Source organism: Artemia sp. Qi Xiang Cuo, chromosome 5, assembly GCF_049724085.1.
Source record: "Artemia sp. Qi Xiang Cuo chromosome 5, ASM4972408v1, whole genome shotgun sequence".
Taxonomy (NCBI): Eukaryota; Metazoa; Arthropoda; class Branchiopoda; order Anostraca; family Artemiidae; genus Artemia; species Artemia sp. Qi Xiang Cuo.
In genome coordinates this window covers 40,916,401-40,937,457 of record NC_142798.1, presented here as the reverse complement: position 1 = coordinate 40,937,457, position 21,057 = coordinate 40,916,401, and the positions used below count along the sequence as shown (strand labels likewise).

The 21,057-nt window shown below is 36.5% G+C and overlaps 1 protein-coding gene across 1 annotated transcript in view; it reads left to right on the top strand.

Moving 5' to 3' along the window:
- Window positions 1–21,057, top strand: part of LOC148952142 (methylosome protein WDR77-like) — a 56,540-nt gene that overhangs the window by 20,717 nt on the left and 14,766 nt on the right. Inside the window, exons 3-4 of the mRNA XM_089089141.1 lie at window positions 10,352–10,518; window positions 17,994–18,166. Of these exons, the coding sequence (XP_088945267.1) occupies window positions 10,352–10,518; window positions 17,994–18,166 (340 nt within the window). The remainder of the gene's footprint in view (window positions 1–10,351; window positions 10,519–17,993; window positions 18,167–21,057) is intronic.

The window sequence follows — 21,057 nt, the reverse complement described above, 5'->3', positions numbered from 1 at the left end:
ACACACTAACCCGCTAATGCAGAAATAAGTGGGAGGAGCTTTTTGTTCGCACCGAGAATGAAGACCAGAAATGATCTGCGATAAATTTACTGGATAATTCTATAAACTGTGCTTAAAACGAACATGAATAGCTATCAATGAATAATTGGAACTCAAAACAAACAGAAATTAAAATAAATAATCACGTCACACATAAAGATAAAAGATATTTATATAGATGAATAAATGAACCCTAAAACAAACAGAAATTAAAATGACTTATCCAGTCAAACTTAAAACGAACAGATATTACCCTAAACGGAGTAGGGCTACCGTCTCGTAAATCTTCTGAATCTTCATTTGCGCTTTACTGAAAACAAAATATATTTCAACATTTCCTTTTTTTTTTTTTTATTATTACTTCGAAAAATTAAAACTTGCTGTGATTATAAGGAATAAATGTTATTATATATTAAACAATTAGCCTACTTTCATTAGTTGTTTCGTGTCGTCTTGACTAATTATATTGTTTTTTTTGTTTTTTTTTTTTTTTTTATGCTTCCATTAACAAAACCACAATGTTCAAAATATATATTGTTTTTAATAAAATTTAAATACCTCTCGAGCCATTTAAAGATTTTTGGAGGGAGGGAAGTAGCAGGACTCGTATTTATAAACCTTGATAAGCCTTTTGATATTATTCCTTTGTAGCATGTCCTTATTATTCCTTTGATGTTATGACAAATCAAAAAAACACACTGCTTGAAATACAAATCGCTTTCAATAAACACAAATGACGCTACTGCCTTTAGAAAGTTTAGGGACAGTAACCTACTCTTATTTGGGGTAACTTTTATTCGTTTTAAGTTTGACTGGCTATGTATTTTAATTTCTTCAAGCCAAATTGACTTTCAAGTTTTGCCTATTGGACAATATTATCCTTGAGGATCTGCAGCTCCCCATGTCTAAACAGTAATGAATTATAAATGTCTTTATGGCTTTTGATTTCTCATTTTGCATCTGCTGTTTCTGAGCCCATTCATCTGCAATCTACTCTGTTAGCCCTTTTTATTCCTCCTTCCTCTTGAAAATTTTCTATAGGGGTAAGTCCTACATTTAGCTCCAGAAACGTTATGTAAATAATATACTTTGCAGAATATGATTTACCATGAATATGCTTATGTGATCATTAGCCAGGCTAGCCTTTGTGTCTTGATTGAAGGGGTCTTGAGGCTTATAACTTAAGTCGAATTAGCCATGACCACTACACCATATGGTAGAATCTCTCGAAGCATCGGCTTAAATAGATACATAATCTTGTCTGGCGCTAAACCTCATTTTTTTTTTTACCACCATTGTTTTGATTTTGGATTAGGGAAGCTGTGGCTTACCGTGCTTTCTCTACCGAGGGAGCTTTCCTGCTCGACTGATGATCTTAATTAATCCACAGATATTGCCTTTGTTTTTTAGTGATGTTAAAAGACTATAAATTTTCTGTGCAATGGGAATTTTCCATTTTTGCTTATTTGTGAACACATACTATTTCATTCTTTTCAGGAGTAAATAACAGTTTTTATTATGTAACCATATATAAATTTTATCAAGCATATGCTGTTACGGTCTAATAAGGGTCTTCAAATGTTAAACTCTTAGAAGAGATACTAGATTTTAAGCATAAGCTTGAGCGTACCTGGAATGCTATTCTAGTAGACTTTAAAGACTATTCAGGACGAGCAAGGGCGCTGGCAGAAAATTTTCCAAAGGAGAGGACCAAATACTAAACTGTCAGTGGAGGTTTGGTAACAGGGATTATATCTTAGGAATTTTTTCTGTTGGAATACGTTTTTTTGAAGTACTTTTAAGAAAACACTCTAATAAAAGAAACAATGAAATTGCATGAAAAATTAAACAAAATACATCCCCCCCCCCTAAAAAAAGCAAGCTATATTATTGAAAATATCTTTATTAGATACATCATATCAGTGAACCTTACTGAAGAGGTTTCAAGCTCCAATCTTCCAAATGTGGAATTTCGCTTTCTTTTTTTTTCAGAAGAAACATCGTCGATGCATGTTTATTTGTTTTGTTGTTTCCCAAGGGTTGTTTCCCAAGGGTGATCCAACCGAAATTCTCTTGTAGTAATATTAACAAGGATCTTTTTTACCAAAATTACTATTCATCGCCAATTTCTTAAGTATATTCAAATTTTATCCAAAATTTAAATGTAGGACGGTACTAATGCACGTACAATTATTGATTTACACATTTTAGAAGCAATTAACCAGGGGACTGTCTCCTCCTTGGCTTCTTACTCTTTACTGTGAAGTTTGGCTTTTTTCCAATTTTTTCAGAAAATTTGCAGTTGGAAACATAAGATCTTTCAAAGCACTAAAAATACTTTTGTTTAATGAGCAAGGTGTTGAGAAGGGGGCAGTCCCCCCTATATACAGAGTAATTTATATTTGTTTTAAGTTTTAAACTTGATCCTTACTTTGGTTGAAAAGCCTTTTCCATTTGTTAAATTATATTTCATGAAACTGTAAAGTTTTATGAAGACAGTACTTTTGGTAACGCAGAAAAAACGATCAATATTTCAATGATCTCTGTTCGGATTTTGATGGGTAATCAAAGAGTTCGTGATAATGAACTGTAAGTACGGAGCGACCCAGCTCAATAGTAACTGAAAATCTAAAAAACTGAATTTTTATACCAATTGATATATCAAAAGAATTGGCTTATTGTGCTGATTCCAAATATATAAGCTTCGTGAAGTTTAGTTTTAGCCATCAAAAGCTACGACCCTTAGAAAAATTTTCTGATTTTCTAAAAAAGGGGGAAAGACTCCCTCGAAGTCATATAATTTTAATGAAAATTACACCATCAGATTCAGCGTGTCAGAGACCCCTACTGTAGAAGTTTCAAGCTCCTATCTATAATTATTGAAAAAACTACGTTTTCTAAAGAGTTAAAGAGGCTGAGTCACAAGTTCGAACCTTAAAACGTACAGGGATTAGGAGGTACAGTTGGGGGCTGCCGCCCCCAAACCCCCCGCTTTTGCAGCCTCTTTTGTTAAGGTTTTTTTAAGTCCTGTAGCCTGCAATCAGTTGGTCGTACCAACACGAATGAAACTGTTTCAATGGCATTTTTTTTTAAATCTTCAGAGAATTTGGCAATGACAACTCGGTCTGTTACAGTTATAACTACAAACTTTTCTCTGTGCCAGGTATAGTTATGTATTCAGTGTGATTATGTATGAAGGAAAAATAGATGAACCTGAACCCACCTGAACCTAAACTGCTTGTTTATGCTGAGCCCTTCTTGTGTTCCCTGTTTTTTTCTGTTCAAAATTGTTAAGTTCATCACTTTATAGCTTGTTATCGGTTAGGGAAAAATCTCCTGTAAAAAAAAATCCAGCAAACAGGCTCAGTACTGTTTCTAATCAAAGAGATGCAATAGGATGTTCTTACGGTAAAAAATTCAGACTTACGGTAAAAAAAAAGCAGACTTCGTTCGTGTTGCAAAGCATTTCTTTGCAAGGGAAAAAGCGGGGGTTGAGGGGGGCGGCAGACCCCCAAAATAAAAATCTTAACAAAAGAGGCTGCAAAATGGGGGGGGGGGGTTGGGGGGTGGCAGCCCCCCAACTGTACCTCCTAATCCCTGTAGGTTTTAAGGTTCGAACTTGTGACTCAGCCTCTTTAACTCTTTAGAAAATGTAGTTTTTTTCAAATAATTTCTGCACGTTTTCGTACAGTTTGTTACTTATTATTGCTTGACTTACTGTTAGCTGATCGTGTCAGGAGTTAAAGTCGGGGGGCTACCACCCCCCCAAACCCCCGCTTTTGAAGATTCTTTTATTAAGGCTTTTAATTCCTGAATACTCAAATCAAATGCACAGTAAGATTTTCTTTTTCCAAATTTTCTTCGAGCATGCGGGTATACTGCATGTTATCAAAGCAGTGGAGACTTACCAGTAAGCTGAAGGCCGATTGTGATATTCTTCTGGATACGCCTGTTGAGCCGAAGGATTTAATAGATTGGATTTAAAAAAGAAACTGAGTTTCATTTTTAAACTTTAAATTTAAGAGATACTACTTTAAATTCAATATATAAAAATTTACTCTGACGGGGAATCGAACCCGGGTCTTCCGCATGACAGAAAGGAATAGTTACCACATGTACCATCAGAGACTCTTGTTAAATTGTTTTTAGTCTCTGCAATCTATTTTCGACGCAGGCAAATACAAAGTAAGATTTTCGTTTTTCGACAAAAAAAAACTTCTGGGAAACAGCTGGAATTTTCGGAAGCTTGCAGTCTGTCTTGTCAGATTAAGAGGACTATTTTGATCTAATTTAATAATGAAATACTATGCTTTTAAGAATTTCAAAAATTAACATGGGCTCTTATAGGAAAACAAGGTTTTTTGTATATATAAATTCGGGGGATAATTTTTTCGGTCTGAAAATATCAAAAGGCCCTAACAGGTCGAATTCCGGTTCGAATGAGTCTTCATTCACCCGTATCCGTTGCCAACTGTGGCCTGTAGGCGTGGCTGATAGAAAAAAATAGTTTGATGAACATTAAGTGGCTATATTTGGTTTTTGGAAAACAGGGAAGGAGTGATCGGGTTGATCTGAAATTTTGAGGATAAGCTGAGGATAAGCTTTCATTTCTGCACGTTTTTGTACAGTTTATTACTTATTATTGCTTGACTAACTGTTAGCTGATCGTGTCAGGAGTTAAAGTTGGGCGGCTACCGCCCCCCTAACCCCCCGCTTTTGAAGATTCTTGTCTTAAGGCTTTTAATTCCTGAATACTCAAATCAAATGCACAGTAAGATTTTCTTTTTTCAACTTTTCTTCGAGCACGCGGGTATACTGCATGTTATCAAAGCAGTGGAGACTTACCTGTAAGCTGAAGGCCGATTGTGATATTCTTCTGGATACGCCTGTTGAGCCGAAGGATTTAATAAATTGGATTTAAAAAAGAAACTGAGTTTCTTTTTTAAACTTTAAATTTAAGAGGTACTACTTTAAATTTAGTATATAAAAATATTACTCTGACGGGGAATCGAACCCGGGTCTTCCGTATAACAGACAGAAATAGTGATCACTGCACCATCTGAGCCTCATGTTAAATTATTTTTAGTCTCTGTAATGTGTTTTCGACGCAGGCAAATACAAAGTAAGATTTTCGTTTTTCGACAAAAAAAAACTTCTGGGAAACAGCTGGAATTTTCGGAAGCTTGCAGTCGGTCTTGTCAGGTTAAGAGGACTATTTTGATCTAATTTAACAATGAAATACTATGCTTTTAAGAATTTCAAAAATTAACATGGATAGGAAAACGAGGTTTTTCGTAAATGTAAATTCGGGGGATAATTTTTTCGGTCTGAAAATATCAATTGGCCCTAACAGGTCGAATTCCGGTTCGAATGAGTCTTCATTCACCCGGATCCGTTGCCAACTGTGGCCTGTAGGCGTGGCTGATGGAAAAAAAAAATAGTTTGATGAACATTAAGTGGCTATATTTGGTTTTTGGAAAACAGGGAAGGAGTGATCGGGTTGATCTGAAATTTTGAGGATAAGCTCTCAGGCCCTGGGAAAGCTTATCTTCTAAATTTCACCCCAATCGGGCAACGTTAAAGGGGGGCTCTGGTGGGCGGGTCGAAACTTCCGGCCCACTTTCCCCCATGAAGATAAAGTCGGAGGGGGGGGGGTGAAATTTTGCATGTTTCTTAGTTTGAGCTTACGCTACAAAATGCGATCACCGCCGTCTCTCTGCGACCGCTAGGACCGGAAATCGCTTATCATTGTGGTGGGTCGCCTCTTTAAAGAGGCACAAGTGTGCCTCCTTGAAAGTATGGAATTTTGTAATTTTTGCCAGAGGAAATATGCGTGTTTATTTGTTTGTTGTTTTTTTCCAGGGGTAATTGTATCGACCCAGTGGGCCTAGGCCGTCGAGAGAGGGCTCATTCTATTGAAAATGAAAGGTTCTAGTGCCCTTTTTAGGTGATCAAAATAATTACGAAATCAATAAGAGTTCCAAATAGGGATATGTCAAAATAATTGGAGGGCAACTAGACCTCCTCCCACTCCACCTTTTTCCCCAAAAAATTGTCCGATCAAAATTTTGAGATAGGTTTTTTCTTCAGCATAGTTGAAAGGCCCAATAACTATGTCTTTAGAGATAAAATGACCTCCTACAGCTCCTGGGGAAAGGTTTTTAATTTATAAAATTTACCCTTTGTTTTATTTTTTATGGGGAGTATGCATACATTTTTCAGGTGGGTAGGCGGGAGAATTTTTTGTTGGAAGGATTTGACATAGGGAGCATTGTCCAGGGATAGGGAATTTTCCAGAGGGTGAACTTTTCAGGGGAAATATTACACTTTGTCAGAATTTGCCAAAATTCCTATACGAAATTTCTTTATATATTTTACTTTTTCTTTACCAATCTGGTTATAGGTGTGGAGATGCTAACGGTCATTGTCCGGGGTGAATTTTTGCCAGAATTGAATTGCCCAGAGGATATTTCTGTGGGGAGGGGAATTTTTTCGTGGAGGTGGAGCCAGGTATCCTGGCGTTGTTAAAAAAACAATCATATATTAAATAAATCAAAAAGTTTTTTCAACTGAAAGTAAGGAGCGACTTTAAAATTTAAAACGAATAGAAATTATTAAGTATATGAGGGGATTGCCCCCTCCTCAACCCCTTGTTCTTTACGCTAAAGTTGGGTAGAAGTGGGTACCCTGGGACATGTTCAGCTTCAAGATGTATATCTCAGGCTTTTTTGACTCGATTTTACGGAAATAACCGACTCTCCGTAGCCTAATCATTCGCCATTTTAATATAATTTTTTCACTTTTTAAAGTTTATAACAGAGGTTGAGCCCGTTTGTTTTCTGAATGCACTGATTTTGTCCCGGAGTACCCATGAGCTGGGTACTATGGGACAGTTGCATGGTACTCTGGGACTTAGTTGTAAATAAAAGTTTGTTTTCAGTTATTAAGAAAAATTCAAATCATAGAAACTTTTCAGTTTCAAGTCACGAAGGTAGGCACTACAGCAACATAATTTTGCCAGTTTCTCTCATTCAACCGCATATTTAGATAGATCAATCTAAAAAATAATCATCTTTGAAACGCGTTCAGTCCCACCATATACCCTAGGAACTGGAAGACGCAATTTGACCTCTCCTGCATCCACAAAGGCCTCTTCTCTTTCACTGGGGAATAAAAACTTCCAAGATGGGAGTTGCCTTTTCAGGAAGTTGACAAAGTAACCATCACCTAGCTCATCTAGGACCTCAACAGTATACAATTTTGAACCCTTCTCGCCTTTGTAATGCACCAAAACAACATCACCAGGTTTTATCGCATTTGTTTTGTTTTGCTCCATAGCAACCCTTAGGTCTTCAGATCCGGAAGAATCTTCCCAGTTATCGTCACAAACAACATCCTGCTCCATTTCACTTTTGTCACTGAGGTCAAGTATTTTTTTTTTTTGTCATGCCTTTCTTTTGGTTTGTGGTTTGGCTTTTTGTACAACGCTTTTTCTCTTTCAATTTTGACTCCTTCCTTTCTTTTTTCTGTCTCCTTTCAGTTTCTGCCGCATGAATAGCATCTTTCACGGGTGTAGATGTTTTACCTTTGTTACCTTCGACTGAACAGGTTTTCTGCCTCCCTTCCGATTTGCAGCTTCTGTCTTTGGCAGAGGAGCTTTATCTTCTGGTTGAACAAGCAAGGACCTGGGTAAATATTGAAATTGGCGGGGCAAGTCACCTACAACTCCATCAGTATCTGACAAATCATCTTCACATGCAATTGACTGTTTCTCTGGTGTAGGAGGAAAGCCAAGAAATTGATCAATTCCAACTGAACTAATGCTTTTCCCAAACTTAACTAATGCTTTTCCCCAACTGAATTTACCTTAAATTACTTCAAAATCTCGCACACTGAATTTTTTTTCAAAATACACAGAAAAACTTCTCACTTCAATGGCCTACTATGAAAAAAATTTATCTAAAACCACTATTTTTTTCCACGGTTTTAGCGATAGATGGCAAACGCGATGCGTCTAGACAACTTTTTTTATCCCATATTTTCTGTCGGAAGTACACATGTCTCAACGTACCCTTGTCTCAACGTACCCACTTGCCCCCTAAATTTTGTCCCAATTCCTAAAAACGACTCCTGAAACACAAGGGTCGCTTAATTAAACCAATAAGTAACCTTTTTTTTATGTGCCGAAAAAACTGTAGCGTTAAGAGCGAGGTATTGAGGAGGGGGGCAACCTCTCTCATATACGTAATAATTTCTGTTTGCTTTAAGTTTTAATCTTGTTCCTTACTTTTAGTCGAAAAAAGTTTATTTTATTTAATGAAGCTTACGACCATGATTCTAAAAGCAATGAAAAAAATATATAAATTAAATGAAAGTATATAAAAATCAAAAAATTAATAAATTAAAAAAAAATATAGAAAACAATAGCCTACTTACAAAAACTAAGATATAAACTCCCAGCATCAAGTTCTATTGAGCAATGCCGAAGCGTTGGACGGATATTTTTTTATAATATCGACAGTTTTGAACTTGGTTATCAAACACCAAAATATTTAATGCCTTTAGACTCGTTTGTTTATAAAAAGTAACACATAATCAAAGTAGTTTGTTCAAAATAAAATATTAAAACTAAGATTAAGAAATTCAAATAAAAATTTTTAATTTAATTTTGAATACCAAAAACCAATATTTTTGACACCTTTATACTTCATAACTGTAAAAAATTAATCTTTTTCAAAGCGACAACTAGATAAATACAATTACTCCTGGAAAAATAGATAAATGATAATAAAACAAAAAAAACATATCCTTTCAGGGGGAAAATACAAAAATTTCCAGCATTCCGTTCAGTGGAACATTTATGATTATAGTGGCTTCATATATCTGCTCATGAAGCTCATCAGCGCAGGGGGACAGCCCCCCCCCCTGCCGGTGCCCATGATGACGAGATTCCAAATACATGGAGAATTTACTCTTTCTTGAGTGCAACCATTTAGAATAGTCTGAATACTTCACTGCCTTTAATTCTAGGGCTACTTTCTGACTCCTGGGTATGTGGGAATATCACTTCTGTATAGATTTGTCAATCATCCACTCTTCCATGAATTTTCCTATGGATTCGAAATTAGCATTGTCAAACGTACCTTCAATGTCTAGAAACATGCCTAACGCATACTCCTCAATTCCAAGAGTTTGCTTTATGTGTAACACCAGTTTGTATACTGATATTTCTATGGAGCATCCTTGTTAGAAATTAAAGAAATAATAAAATTCAGAAATTAAGTTCTTGGTTCCTAGACTGCTAGTCTAGGACTAATTTATCAATTGAACCACTAAATTCAAACTGAAAGGATAATGGTATGATCGCCTTGCTGGCTTGGGATTTGAATATTTGTTTTCCCCGGCATGGGTATAGAAACATCTCTTGCTTTTAGCCATGCCAGGGAATATGGGCTAGAATGAGGCTTTTCTTAGCAATCCCGATATAACGGGCTGATAATCTTTCCCTCCCTTTTTGAAGCATGATGTGATATACTCTATCAGAATCACGGGACCTCCTAGTGAAGGCTCTCCCGGTGGTAAGAGCTTCCCGTACACTCCCTTAGCCTCCATTCTGGTTTGCTAGCCAGTGTTTGTTGATAGTATACAAAATTATGTGCCAAATTATAGGACATAATCTATTTTGGCTAGAAGAAGTTTGGGCCCCTGTACTGTTTGGAGATGGCGGGCATGGACGAAATCCAGTTTTACACACACTATTCTCTTTCACTCAACCTCCACCCAGAATGATGAATCTCCTTCGTCTGTTTATGTAATGTTATTTACCTTCATTCCGTCCAATCTTGGCAATGTGTTTCGTGAAATGTCTTGTCTTATGGCCAGACGCTGCGTAGGACGGAGCTGTGTAGTGATTGGAAATAGCAGTAGTATGCCCCTATTTGTGTATATGGCCTATTTCTGTCAGGTTAACCATGTGAAGATTGTTACCACTGCCCCCGTTGCGAAATTTGCCATTTTGATTTTGCCTTAGAACTTCAGACCAGTCATAGGAGGAGCAGAATCCCCCTTTTTTAAGATATATAAGCATTTCAAATTAGCGACGACGTAAAGGGGAGACGCGCGGGATCTGGTATTTTTAAGTGGTTTTTCTTTTAAGTACAAAATAATCCAAAATTTCTTGGCGAGTCATCTATGAAAAACTTATCAATATTTCGCGACGAAAGTAGAAAACAGCTCTTAAAAGCGTTGTTTTGAAATATATTTTTTTGTTCTAGTGTATTCGGCACAAATAATTGTCTCTTTTCTGTTTTAGGTCATTGTAGGATTAGATGACGGGTCTGTTTCTGTAATAAAAATAAATAAGATAGATGGCTGGAACTTCAGCTGTCTTGCTTCTGCGATTGAGCATGACGCTGGTATATCTGCCTTGGACATCATGTCCCAAAACGAGAAAATAGTTAGCGGTGCTGATGATGGAATGTAAGCCTTTCAGTTTAATTTTTTTTTTTCTGAATGTATGTACATATTTGCATGTCACATATTTGTAAACTTTCTCATGCCTGTATTTTTATAGTTATTCTTTAGTATTTTGTGCGTTTTCAACGTCTGGTTCATTTAGCACGGAAAATTGTTCATGCTTGTTTTGAGATATTTTATTAAAATGTTATTAATTTAAACATATATATATATATATATATATATATATATATATATATATATATATATATATATATATATATATATATATATATATATATATATATATATATATATATATATATATATATATATATATATATATATATATATATATATATATATATATATATATATATATATATATATATATATATATATATATATATATATACGAGGCATGTTTTTTTAAGTAAGTACCGTTTGTGATTCCGTCGCCGCAGCGCTACGGTCGGCATCTGCGCCGTGAGTCCTGTCGATTGGTCGATTGTGAAGAACTGGGTGTTATACGATTTCTTAGTGTTAAAGGCGTAAAACCGATCGATATTCATCGTGAGATCTGTGAAGTTTACGGACAAAACATTATGAGTGATGGAATGGTAAGGAAATGGGTGAGAGCATTTAAAGATGGCCGTACAAATGTGCATGATGAAGAACGGAGTGGGCGTCCTTTGGTCTTTAATGAAGATTTGGTGCAGAAAGTGGAAGAAAAGGTGAAAGAAAACAGACGCTTCACAATTTCATCAATGTACGACTGGTTTCCTCAATATTCTCTTAGTGTTTTGTATCGCATTGTGACTGAGAACTTGAATTACCGGAAATTATGTTCACGTTGGGTTCCAAAAATGTTGACGGATTTGCACAAAACCTAACGTTTAGGTAGTGCACTGACTTTCCTTGAGCGGTACCACAATGAAGGTGAAGATTTTTTAGACCAAATTGTTACTGGTGACGAAACATGGGTGGCCTACGTCACACCAGAATCAAAACAACAATCCATGGAATGGCGACATTCATCATCACCCAAAAAAGTGAAGTTTAAGCAAACAATTTATGCCCGGAAAATCATGTGCACAGTTTTTTGTGACAAAAAAGGAGTATTGCTAGTGGACTTTCTGCCTCGTAATGAGAAAATCAATGCAGCGTCTTATTGTGAGACATTGAACAATCTGTGTCGTGTAATCCAGAACAAAAGACGTGGCAAGTTGAGTAAGGGTATCCTTTTGCTGCATGACAATGCCCGTCCACATGTGGCTACTCGGACCAAAGATCTCATCAAATCTTTTAATGGGAAACTCTACAGCATCCTCCATACAGCCCTGATCTGGCGCCCAGCGACTACCATTTGCTCCTGCACTTGAAGAAACACCTGGGTGGTCAGCGTCTTCTAGACGATAACGAAGTCAAAACAGTTGTGATAAAGCGTTTAACAAGTCAGGCAGCATATTTTTATAAGGATGGTAATAAAAAACTGGAGGGTGTCATGCCATGGTATGACAAGTGCCTCAATATTCACGGAAATTATGTAGAAAAGTAGATTAAGGTACAGGCTTTCATGTAAAAATTAAATTATTGTGATATCTTTGCACCTTTTTTTTAAGTTCCAAAACGGTACTTACTTAAAAATCAGGCCTCGTATATATATATATATATATATATATATATATATATATATATATATATATATATATATATATATATATATTATATATATATATATATCATTTATTCAACAAAAGCATAAAAGTGAGTTAATGCTTTTCTAAATACTGTTTTTCCGACTCAATATACCTCTTGCAACGATTTACCCACCCCGCCTCCTCAACGAGTACTTCTCGTAGAAAGGTGGTCGAAGCGTCTCTTGCCCCTCTAGCCCTTCATGGTGAAATCTTTTGAGTGACCTTTTGATTCTTGGGAGTAAGGCGTCCGGCACCCTTCACCGTTTTAGCACTTCACAGTAATACCGGATTTTTTCAGTACCTCCTTGGAGCACAGATTCGTGATACACTAACCTTTGTTATCAGAAACACGATGAGCGTTATATTTACCCGTGATTTGCTCATTCTTGCTTTCTTTGGCCGAGGAGACTCATTGATCTGCCACTCGTTGCTTTGACGTTCGGGTTCAGGATCATATTTGAAAACCCGTTTTTCGTCACCTGTGTTGACTCTATCAAAGAAGTCATAATTGATTTCGCAACTTTCAAAGAGGTCCTGACACAGCGCGACACGCTAGGCCATCATTCCATCTGTGAACAGTTAGGGGATTATTTTCGCTTATACGTCCATATTATACAAATCCTTGGTTAGAATTCGGTGAACCTCTTTTTTCAGCACATTGGAGCCCATAGGTGACTAGGCAGCGTGACTTGCTTTCGCTGAAAACCCCTATCATTATTTCTGCCGGGAGTCGTGATACGCAAGTGCGCTTGGGCGTTTGAAAAATATCATTACCAGAACTTTTGGGACAAAAAGAGTATAAAGGAAGAAATAGATTTCGTAAGTTAAAGATGTATGACCCAAATGGAGCTAATATAGAAATTTTTAACATTACAAAATCAGTCATTATTTTTTCTCAGAGAACCAGAAGCCAATTATTGTAAAAATATAGTAGATTATAGCAGAAGAAAGTATTTACCGAATAAAGTTGACAAGATTGTATTTATGCACACTATCCAGCTATTGGAATACCAAAAGCTGTTACCAGTTTGAAAAATGCTTTTTCAATGGCATATAAAATTACATATACTCTTCAAGGCAATGGTATATACTCTTCTCTGATCAGAAATTTAACTGGTGTGCTATTTCAACCACTTTTGCATATTTTCAACTCTTGCATATTATATAGAAACTTTTCTAGATTGTCTTTCTGATTGCCTCTCTTGTTTAAAACAGGTGATAAAAATAAACCAAACAATTACATACCTATTACTATTTTACCACCAGTTGGAAAGATGTTAAAATAAATAGACCTCATTCTTGACAAAGATTTTTTTTTGATCAGTATGGTTTTTTTTAGTGTTAGATCAACGGAGCATGCAGCAGCTACTTTACATCTTTTTTTTTATTAGAGGCTACTGATTATGGCCATTTGGCAGCAACTATTTTCTTGGACCTTAAAAAGTTTTTGATACAGTTGATCATGCATCCTATTTCTGATTTAATAAATCGGAAAATAACGGAATTCGTGGAATGGCTCTTGATTTAATTAAATGAAAAAATAGTTTTTTATTTTCAAATAATAGCAAGGAGCAACATTGCAACTTAAAATGAACAGAAATTATTCCATATATGAGGGGGTCTGCCCCTTCATCAACCCTCGATCTTTACACTGAAGTCTCATAGTTCTTTAAAAATAGTTCTCATTCAAACTCAACGGCCCTTGTGTTTGAACGATTTTTCTTACGGAATTTTGGCAAAAAGTCAAATTTTAGCGTAAAGAACAAGGGTTTTATCGCTACCACGATATCTTTGATAATTTACCCCGATCTGATTACTTTTTTTATTCAACGTGTGTTGTTTTACCTCAATTTTTCAATCTGGAGACGACAAAGGGGTCTATGGCTAGTATAATGAAAGAAGAGAAACAACCAAAGAAATATTTTGCCCGTATGCGACAAGGCATATTCAGAGTTCAAAATAAAGAAGAGAAAAAGAAAAAAAAAACTAGAATCTAAAACTAAAATAATATAAATAAAAAATAAATATATAGCTAAAACAACTCAACTAATATATGTATTTCTTTGTTTTGTCGTGATTGGTCAGTTTAGCTTTAAATCTTTTATTCTTCTAATCTTAGACACAGAAACGGTGTCTGGTGTATTCATCCTCATACAATCCCTCCATGCCCTGATTCACACAGGAAAAAACCTTTTTGTGTAATTTTTTCTAGATTTAGTTGTGTTGACATTCTTTTCTTATTTGCTTAGTCAGTTCGTGAATTGGTGCCCCTGGACTATACAAAAGAAAACAAATTGACTAACTAAAATTCCAGTCCAAGAGAATAATATTTTTAGTTGAATATCAAACAGTTCGTGGTAACGAACTATAAATAAGGAGCAACTCGGCCCAATAGTAATCGAAACTCTAAAAAACTTGATTTTTATAAAAATTGGTACATCAAAAGAATTGGCTTTTAATGCTGATTCCAAATGTATAAGATTCATTCATTTTAATGTTACCCATCAAAAACTACCAGCCTGATAAAATTTGCCGGATTTTCGAAAAAGGGATAACACTCCAAAACAGTTAAGCTATGAAAATCACACTGTCAGATTCAGCATATAAGCAAACCCTACTGTAGAAGTTTCAAGCTCCTATATACAAAAATGTGAAATTTTGTAGGATGATATTCACTCATCCTTGTCGAACTTTCAACCTTCATTTTGACAGTTTTTTTTTTCGTTGTTGGATCTCTAATTTAAGTTGGCAGACAATTTAAGGAAAACATATTAAGGGCCTAAGAGGGGTAGTCGAAGTCTTGACCTATATGGATAATTTTTTTCACACCGAAAAATGTTAGTATTTAAATTTTCAGAAAAAAATATAGTTTAGTTTTCGAGAAAAAATATGTGTATACTTATGCAATTATTACTCGTTTAAAGATATAAAATATATAGCCCGGCCCACAGTGAGGGGAGAGGGGTGGTAAAAGCTAGGGGGTCGGGCTAAGGCCAGGCAGGAGTTTTTTTTAGGCTATAATAAGTTCCTGGGCTTTTGCATGCAACGCGTTTTTTTTTTTGCGTAATGTACTGCTAAAAATGCTAGTGAGAACTGTAACGAAATTAAGATTTGGAATTGCCTCTCTGAGTAGGAAAAATCATAAAATAAACAAAAATAACCCTTAGATCTGTTTTAGAAAGTTTACTAATACTAGAAATAAAATTTTAACAATTGACACGGAAATAGTTCAGACCAGGCATGTAAGTTATGGGTGTCCTTTGGATCCACTTCTTAAGCTTAACCAGTTATACGTTATATTTTTCGTATAATTTGCCCACTGTTTGTTTTTATTCAAAGTATTGACCCCATAAATATTGCTCCTCCATCCTCATAAAGCTTGTACAAGGGCAAGGCCGTACCCAGAGGGGGGGGGGTACCCAGAGGTCCCCCCCGAAATGTTTGTTTGACTCGTAAAAACGTAACAAAAATGGATATAAACGAATTTCGTATGCGTTTTTTGAGTTTTTTTTTGTGTGAACCCCCCCCCCCCCGAAAAAAAATCTTTGAGTAAAACGCCCTCTGAAAAAAAATCCTGGGTAAGACCTTGCACAAGGGGTCATTGGCCGCTCCCTAAATCTAAGAAATGCCATAGCGTCTATGATATGCAATATTTCTCAAACAATTAATCTGTTTTTCTTTCGTTTTACGCAACCTCATTTCAAATATGAATCATCTAAGATAAATCCTTGTAGACGTGCCATACGCACATAACACCTATAATACACGTCTAATGGCATCAGCATCGACAAAATTGAAAAAAATATACAATGATTGAAGTACTATCTGCGCTTGTTTCTTTGAAATGCGGGGACTAGTACATTATGACAAAAAATTGTGATCGTTGTTTTTAATTTTATAACTATTCTAGAAACTAAATAGAAAGAGAAAAATGTTAACTCGTTTTTAAGGCAAACGAAGGCTCCTCGGTTTCTGCATCTGCATTTGGAGTACTTCACCACGATTCATTTGTAGAGTAGCAAGGTTTTTAGAACATGGTTTGAAACTTGAAGTAAAATTATGCCCAAAAGTCAATTACTCAGAATACTCAGGATGCGGCATGGAAGTACTATCTGAGCTTGTTTTTCGAAACACGAGCACATTATGACAAAAAATTGTGATCGTTGTTTTTAATTTTATAACTATTCTAGAAACTAAATAGAAAGAGAAAAATGTTAACTCGTTTTAAGGCAAACGAAGGCTCCTCGGTTTTTGCATCTGCATTTGGAGTACTTCACCACGATTCATTTGTAGAGTAGCAAGGTTTTTAGAACATGGTTTGAAACTTGAAGTAAAATTATGCCCAAAAGTCAATTACTCAGAATACTCAGGATTCGGCATTGAAGTACTATCTGAGCTTGTTTTTCGAAACGCGGTGACTAGCACATTATGACAAAAAAATTGTGATCGTTGTTTTTAATTTTATAACTATTCTAGAAACTAAATAGAAAGAGAAAAATGTTAACTCGTTTTTAAGGCAAACGAAGGCTCCTCGGTTTCTGCATCTGCATTTGGAGTACTTCACCACGATTCATTTGTAGAGTAGCAAGGTTTTTAGAACATGGTTTGAAACTTGAAGTAAAATTATGCCCAAAAGTCAATTACTCAGAATACTCAGGATTCGGCATTGAAGTATTATGACAAAAAATTGTGAACGTTGTTTTTAATTTTATAACTATTCTAGAAACTAAATAGAAAGAGAAAAATGTTAACTCGTTTTTAAGGCAAACGAAGGCTCCTCGGTTTTTGCATCTGCATTTGGAGTACTTCACCACGATTCATTTGTAGAGTAGCAAGGTTTTTAGAACATGATTTGAAACTTGAAGTAAAATTATGCCCAAAAGTCAATTACTCAGAATACTCAGGATTCGGCATTGAAGTACTATCTGAGCTTGTTTTTCGAAACGCGGTGACTAGCACATTATGACAAAAAATTGTGATCGTTGTTTTTAATTTTATAACTATTCTAGAAACTAAATAGAAAGAGAAAAATGTTAACTCGTTTTAAGGCAAACGAAGGCTCCTCGGTTTTTGCATCTGCATTTGGAGTAATTGACCACGATTCATTTGTAGAGTAGCAAGGTTTTTAGAACATGGTTTGAAACTTGAAGTAAAATTATGCCCAAAAGTCAATTACTCAGAATACTCAGGATTCGGCATTGAAGTACTATCTGAGCTTGTTTTTCGAAACGCGGTGACTAGCACATTATGACAAAAAAATTGTGATTGTTGTTTTTAATTTTATAACTATTCTAGAAAGCAAATGGAAAAAGAAAAATGTTTTTAAGGCAAACGAAGGCTCCTCCATTTTTGCAACTGTATTTGGAAAATTATAATATAAGATGTTTGTTAATTAACATTGCGTATCTTGAATCGTAAGAATCCATATTAATCCATTTGACTTTAAAAGCGTGATTTTTTGATTCCAAGGCTTGATCCGTACTCTGATCTTGCGTTATATAGTTTATCAGACGTGCATGCCGAGAAAGGTGACTGAAACTAACCCGACTACCTTTTCTTAGAATCCGAGAATTATCGCGATTTTCCACGATTTCTGGTATTTAACAGGTAATGTGCTTTTATCTTCTTTTTTTCTGACAACTCCCCCCCCCCCCCCCCCCACTGTATCCCTGGAATAAACTTCAGTATGCTTATGTTTACTTATAAAGGTCGATGAGAAGTTATGCTCCTTATTTTTTGAATAATTTTTTGTTCAGAAATATTTTTACTTAGAATAATTTTTGTATGTAATTATTTCAGGATCAAAGTTTGGGATCCAAACAATTTAATATCAACAACAACATTTCGCAACGCTCACAGTGACAGTATATCTGACATTTGTTGTAGTCCTGAAGATCCGAGCATATTTGTTTCTTGTTCAATAAATGGAGAAATTACCTGGTGGGACCTACGACTACCTAAACCAGCCAAAGGTATTTTTCTATGATTCTTACTTTAGTTATTCTTTCGTAAATCACGACGCCAATTAAAACAAAGCTTAAGTCGAAACATATTCTATTTTAACAACTGAACAACCTATTAGAATGTAAAAACTGACTATCAGGGCCAAAGACCAAAGGGATCAGAACCAAAGGCGTACAGGAAGAGCCCATGGCAAAACCACTAATTGAGACCGTAAAATACTAAATATTTGACAAGTTTAGTTTTGGGACCCATTTTTTCTCCTTCTTTTCTTGCACGCAGTAAAGGCCACACGGCTGCAATGTTTTATTATTATGTTGTTGTTGTTTTTTTTTTTCAGAGGTACTTCATATGGAAGGGGTGGTCGCATAAACTTCAAAGGGGGCTCATTCGATTGGAAATCGAGAGTTCTAGTGCCCTTTTTAAGAATCAAAAGTGATGGGAGTGCAACTAGCCCCCCCCCCCCCCACGCCCTTCTTTTTAAATGCATCTGATAAAATTTTGAGATAGCCATTTTGTTGAAGATAGTTCAAAGATCATATAACAAAAACTCCGGTGTCGACACAAGCCCCCAGAGCCCAGGGGCAGGCGTTGTAAGCTTTGCCCCGGGGGCATATATGGTTCTTATCTAAGGGATTCTTGTATAAACTTCAGAGAGGGCTCATTTGATTGGAATTTGAAAGTTCTAGTTTACTTTTTAAGAGTCAAAAGAGATCGGAGGGTAACCATCCCCTCCCCCTATGCCCTTTTTTTCCTAAATGCATCTGATAAAAATTTCGAGATAGACGTTTTGTTAAAAATAGTTCAAAGATCATATAACAATAACTCCGGTGTCGACGCAGCCCCCCAGGACCGTGGGACAGGCGTTATAATTTATGCCCTGGGGGCATATATGGTTTTTATGGAAGGGATGCTCGTATAAACTTCAAAGAGGGCTCATTTAATTGGAAATTGAAAGTTCTAGTTCACTTTTTAAGAGTCAAAAGAGGTCGGAGGGTAACCAGCCCCTCCCCCCCTATGCCCTTTTTTTCCTAAATACATCTGATAAAAATTTCGAGATAGCCGTTTTGCTAAAAATAGTTCAAAGATCATATAACACAAACTCCGGTGTCGACGCAGCCCCCAAGGACCCGGGGACAGGCGTTATAATTTATGCCCTGGGGGCATATATGGTTTTTATGGAAGGGATGCTCGTATAAACTTCAAAGAGGGCTCATTTAATTGGAAATTTAAAGTTCTAGTTCACTTTTTAAGAGTCAAAAGAGGTTGGAGGGTAACTAGCCCCCCACACACACCCTTTTTTCCCCAAACCCATCCGATAAAAATTTTGAGATGACTATTTCGTTAAAGATAGTTCAAAGGTCAGATAAGAAAAACTCCTGTGTCGACACAACCCCCCAGGGCCCGGGGGCAGGCGTTGTAAGTAATGCTCTGGGGCATATATGGTTCTTATGAAAGGGATGCTCGTATAAACTTCGGAGAGGGCTCATTGGATTGGGAATTGAAATTTCTAATTCATTTTTAAAGAGTCAAAAGATATCGGAGGGCAACTAGCCCCCCCCCCCCCAACCACGCCCTTTTTCCTCAAACCCATCCAATAAGAACTTTGAGATAGCCATTTTTTTTAAATAGTTCGAAGATCATATAACGAAAAATCCGGGGCCGACACAACCCCCCAGGGTCCGAGGGCAGGCGTTGTAAGTTATGCCATGGGGTATATATGGTTCTTATGGAAGGGGTGCACGTAAAAACTTCATAGAGGGCTTATTTGATTGGAAATTGAAAGTTCTAATTCAGTTTTTAAGAGTCAAGAGATCGGAGGGCAACTAATCCTCCCCCCCCCCCACGCCCTTTTTCCCCAAACCCATCCACTACAAATTATGAGATAGCCATTTATTTAAAATAGTTCAAAAATTAGATAACAAAACTCCGTTGTTGAAACAATCCTCCAGGGCCCAGGGAGTGGGCGTTGTGAGTGTTGTCGGGGGGGCGTATAGGGTTCTTATGAAAGGAATGCTCGTATAAACTTCAGAGAGGGCTCATTTGATTGGAATTTGAAAGTTCTAGTTTACTTTTTAAGAGTCAAAAGAGCTCGGAGGGTAACCATCCCCTTTCCCTATGCCCTTTTTTTCCTAAATGCATCTGATACAAAATTTGAGGTAACCGTTTTCTTAAAAATAGTTCAAAGGTCAGACAACAAAAACTCCGGTGTCGACACATCCCCCCAGGACCCGGGGACAGGCGTTGTAAGTTATGCCCTGGGGGCATATATGGTTCTTATGGAAGGGATGCTCGTATAAACTTCAAAGAGGGCTCATTTAATTGGAAATTGAAAGTTCTAGTTCACTTTTTAAGAGTCAAAAGAGGTCGGAGGGTCGGAGAGATCCCGTCCCTCTTATGCCCTTTTTTTCCTAAATGCATCTGATAAAAATTTCGAGATAGCTGTTTTGTTAAAAATAGTTCAAAGATCATATAGCAAAAACTCTGGTGTCGACGCAGCCCCCCAGGGCCCGGGGACAGGCGTTGTAAGTTATGCCCTGGGGGCAGATATGGTTTTTATGGAAGGGATGCTCGTATAAACTTCAAAGAGGGTTCATTTGATTGGAAATTGAAAGTTCTAGTTCACTTTTTAAGAGTCAAAAGAGGTCGGAGGGTAACCAGCCCCTCCCCCCTATGCCCTTTTTTTCCTAAATGCATCTGATAAAAATTTCGAGATAGCTGTTTTGTTAAAAATAGTTCAAAGATCATATAGCAAAAACTCCGGTGTCGACGCAGCCCCCCAGGACCCGGGGACAGGCGTTATAATTTATGCCCTGGGGGCATATATCGTTTTTATGGAAGGGATGCTCGTATAAACTTCAAAGACGGCTCATTTAATTGGAAATTGAAAGTTCTAGTTCAC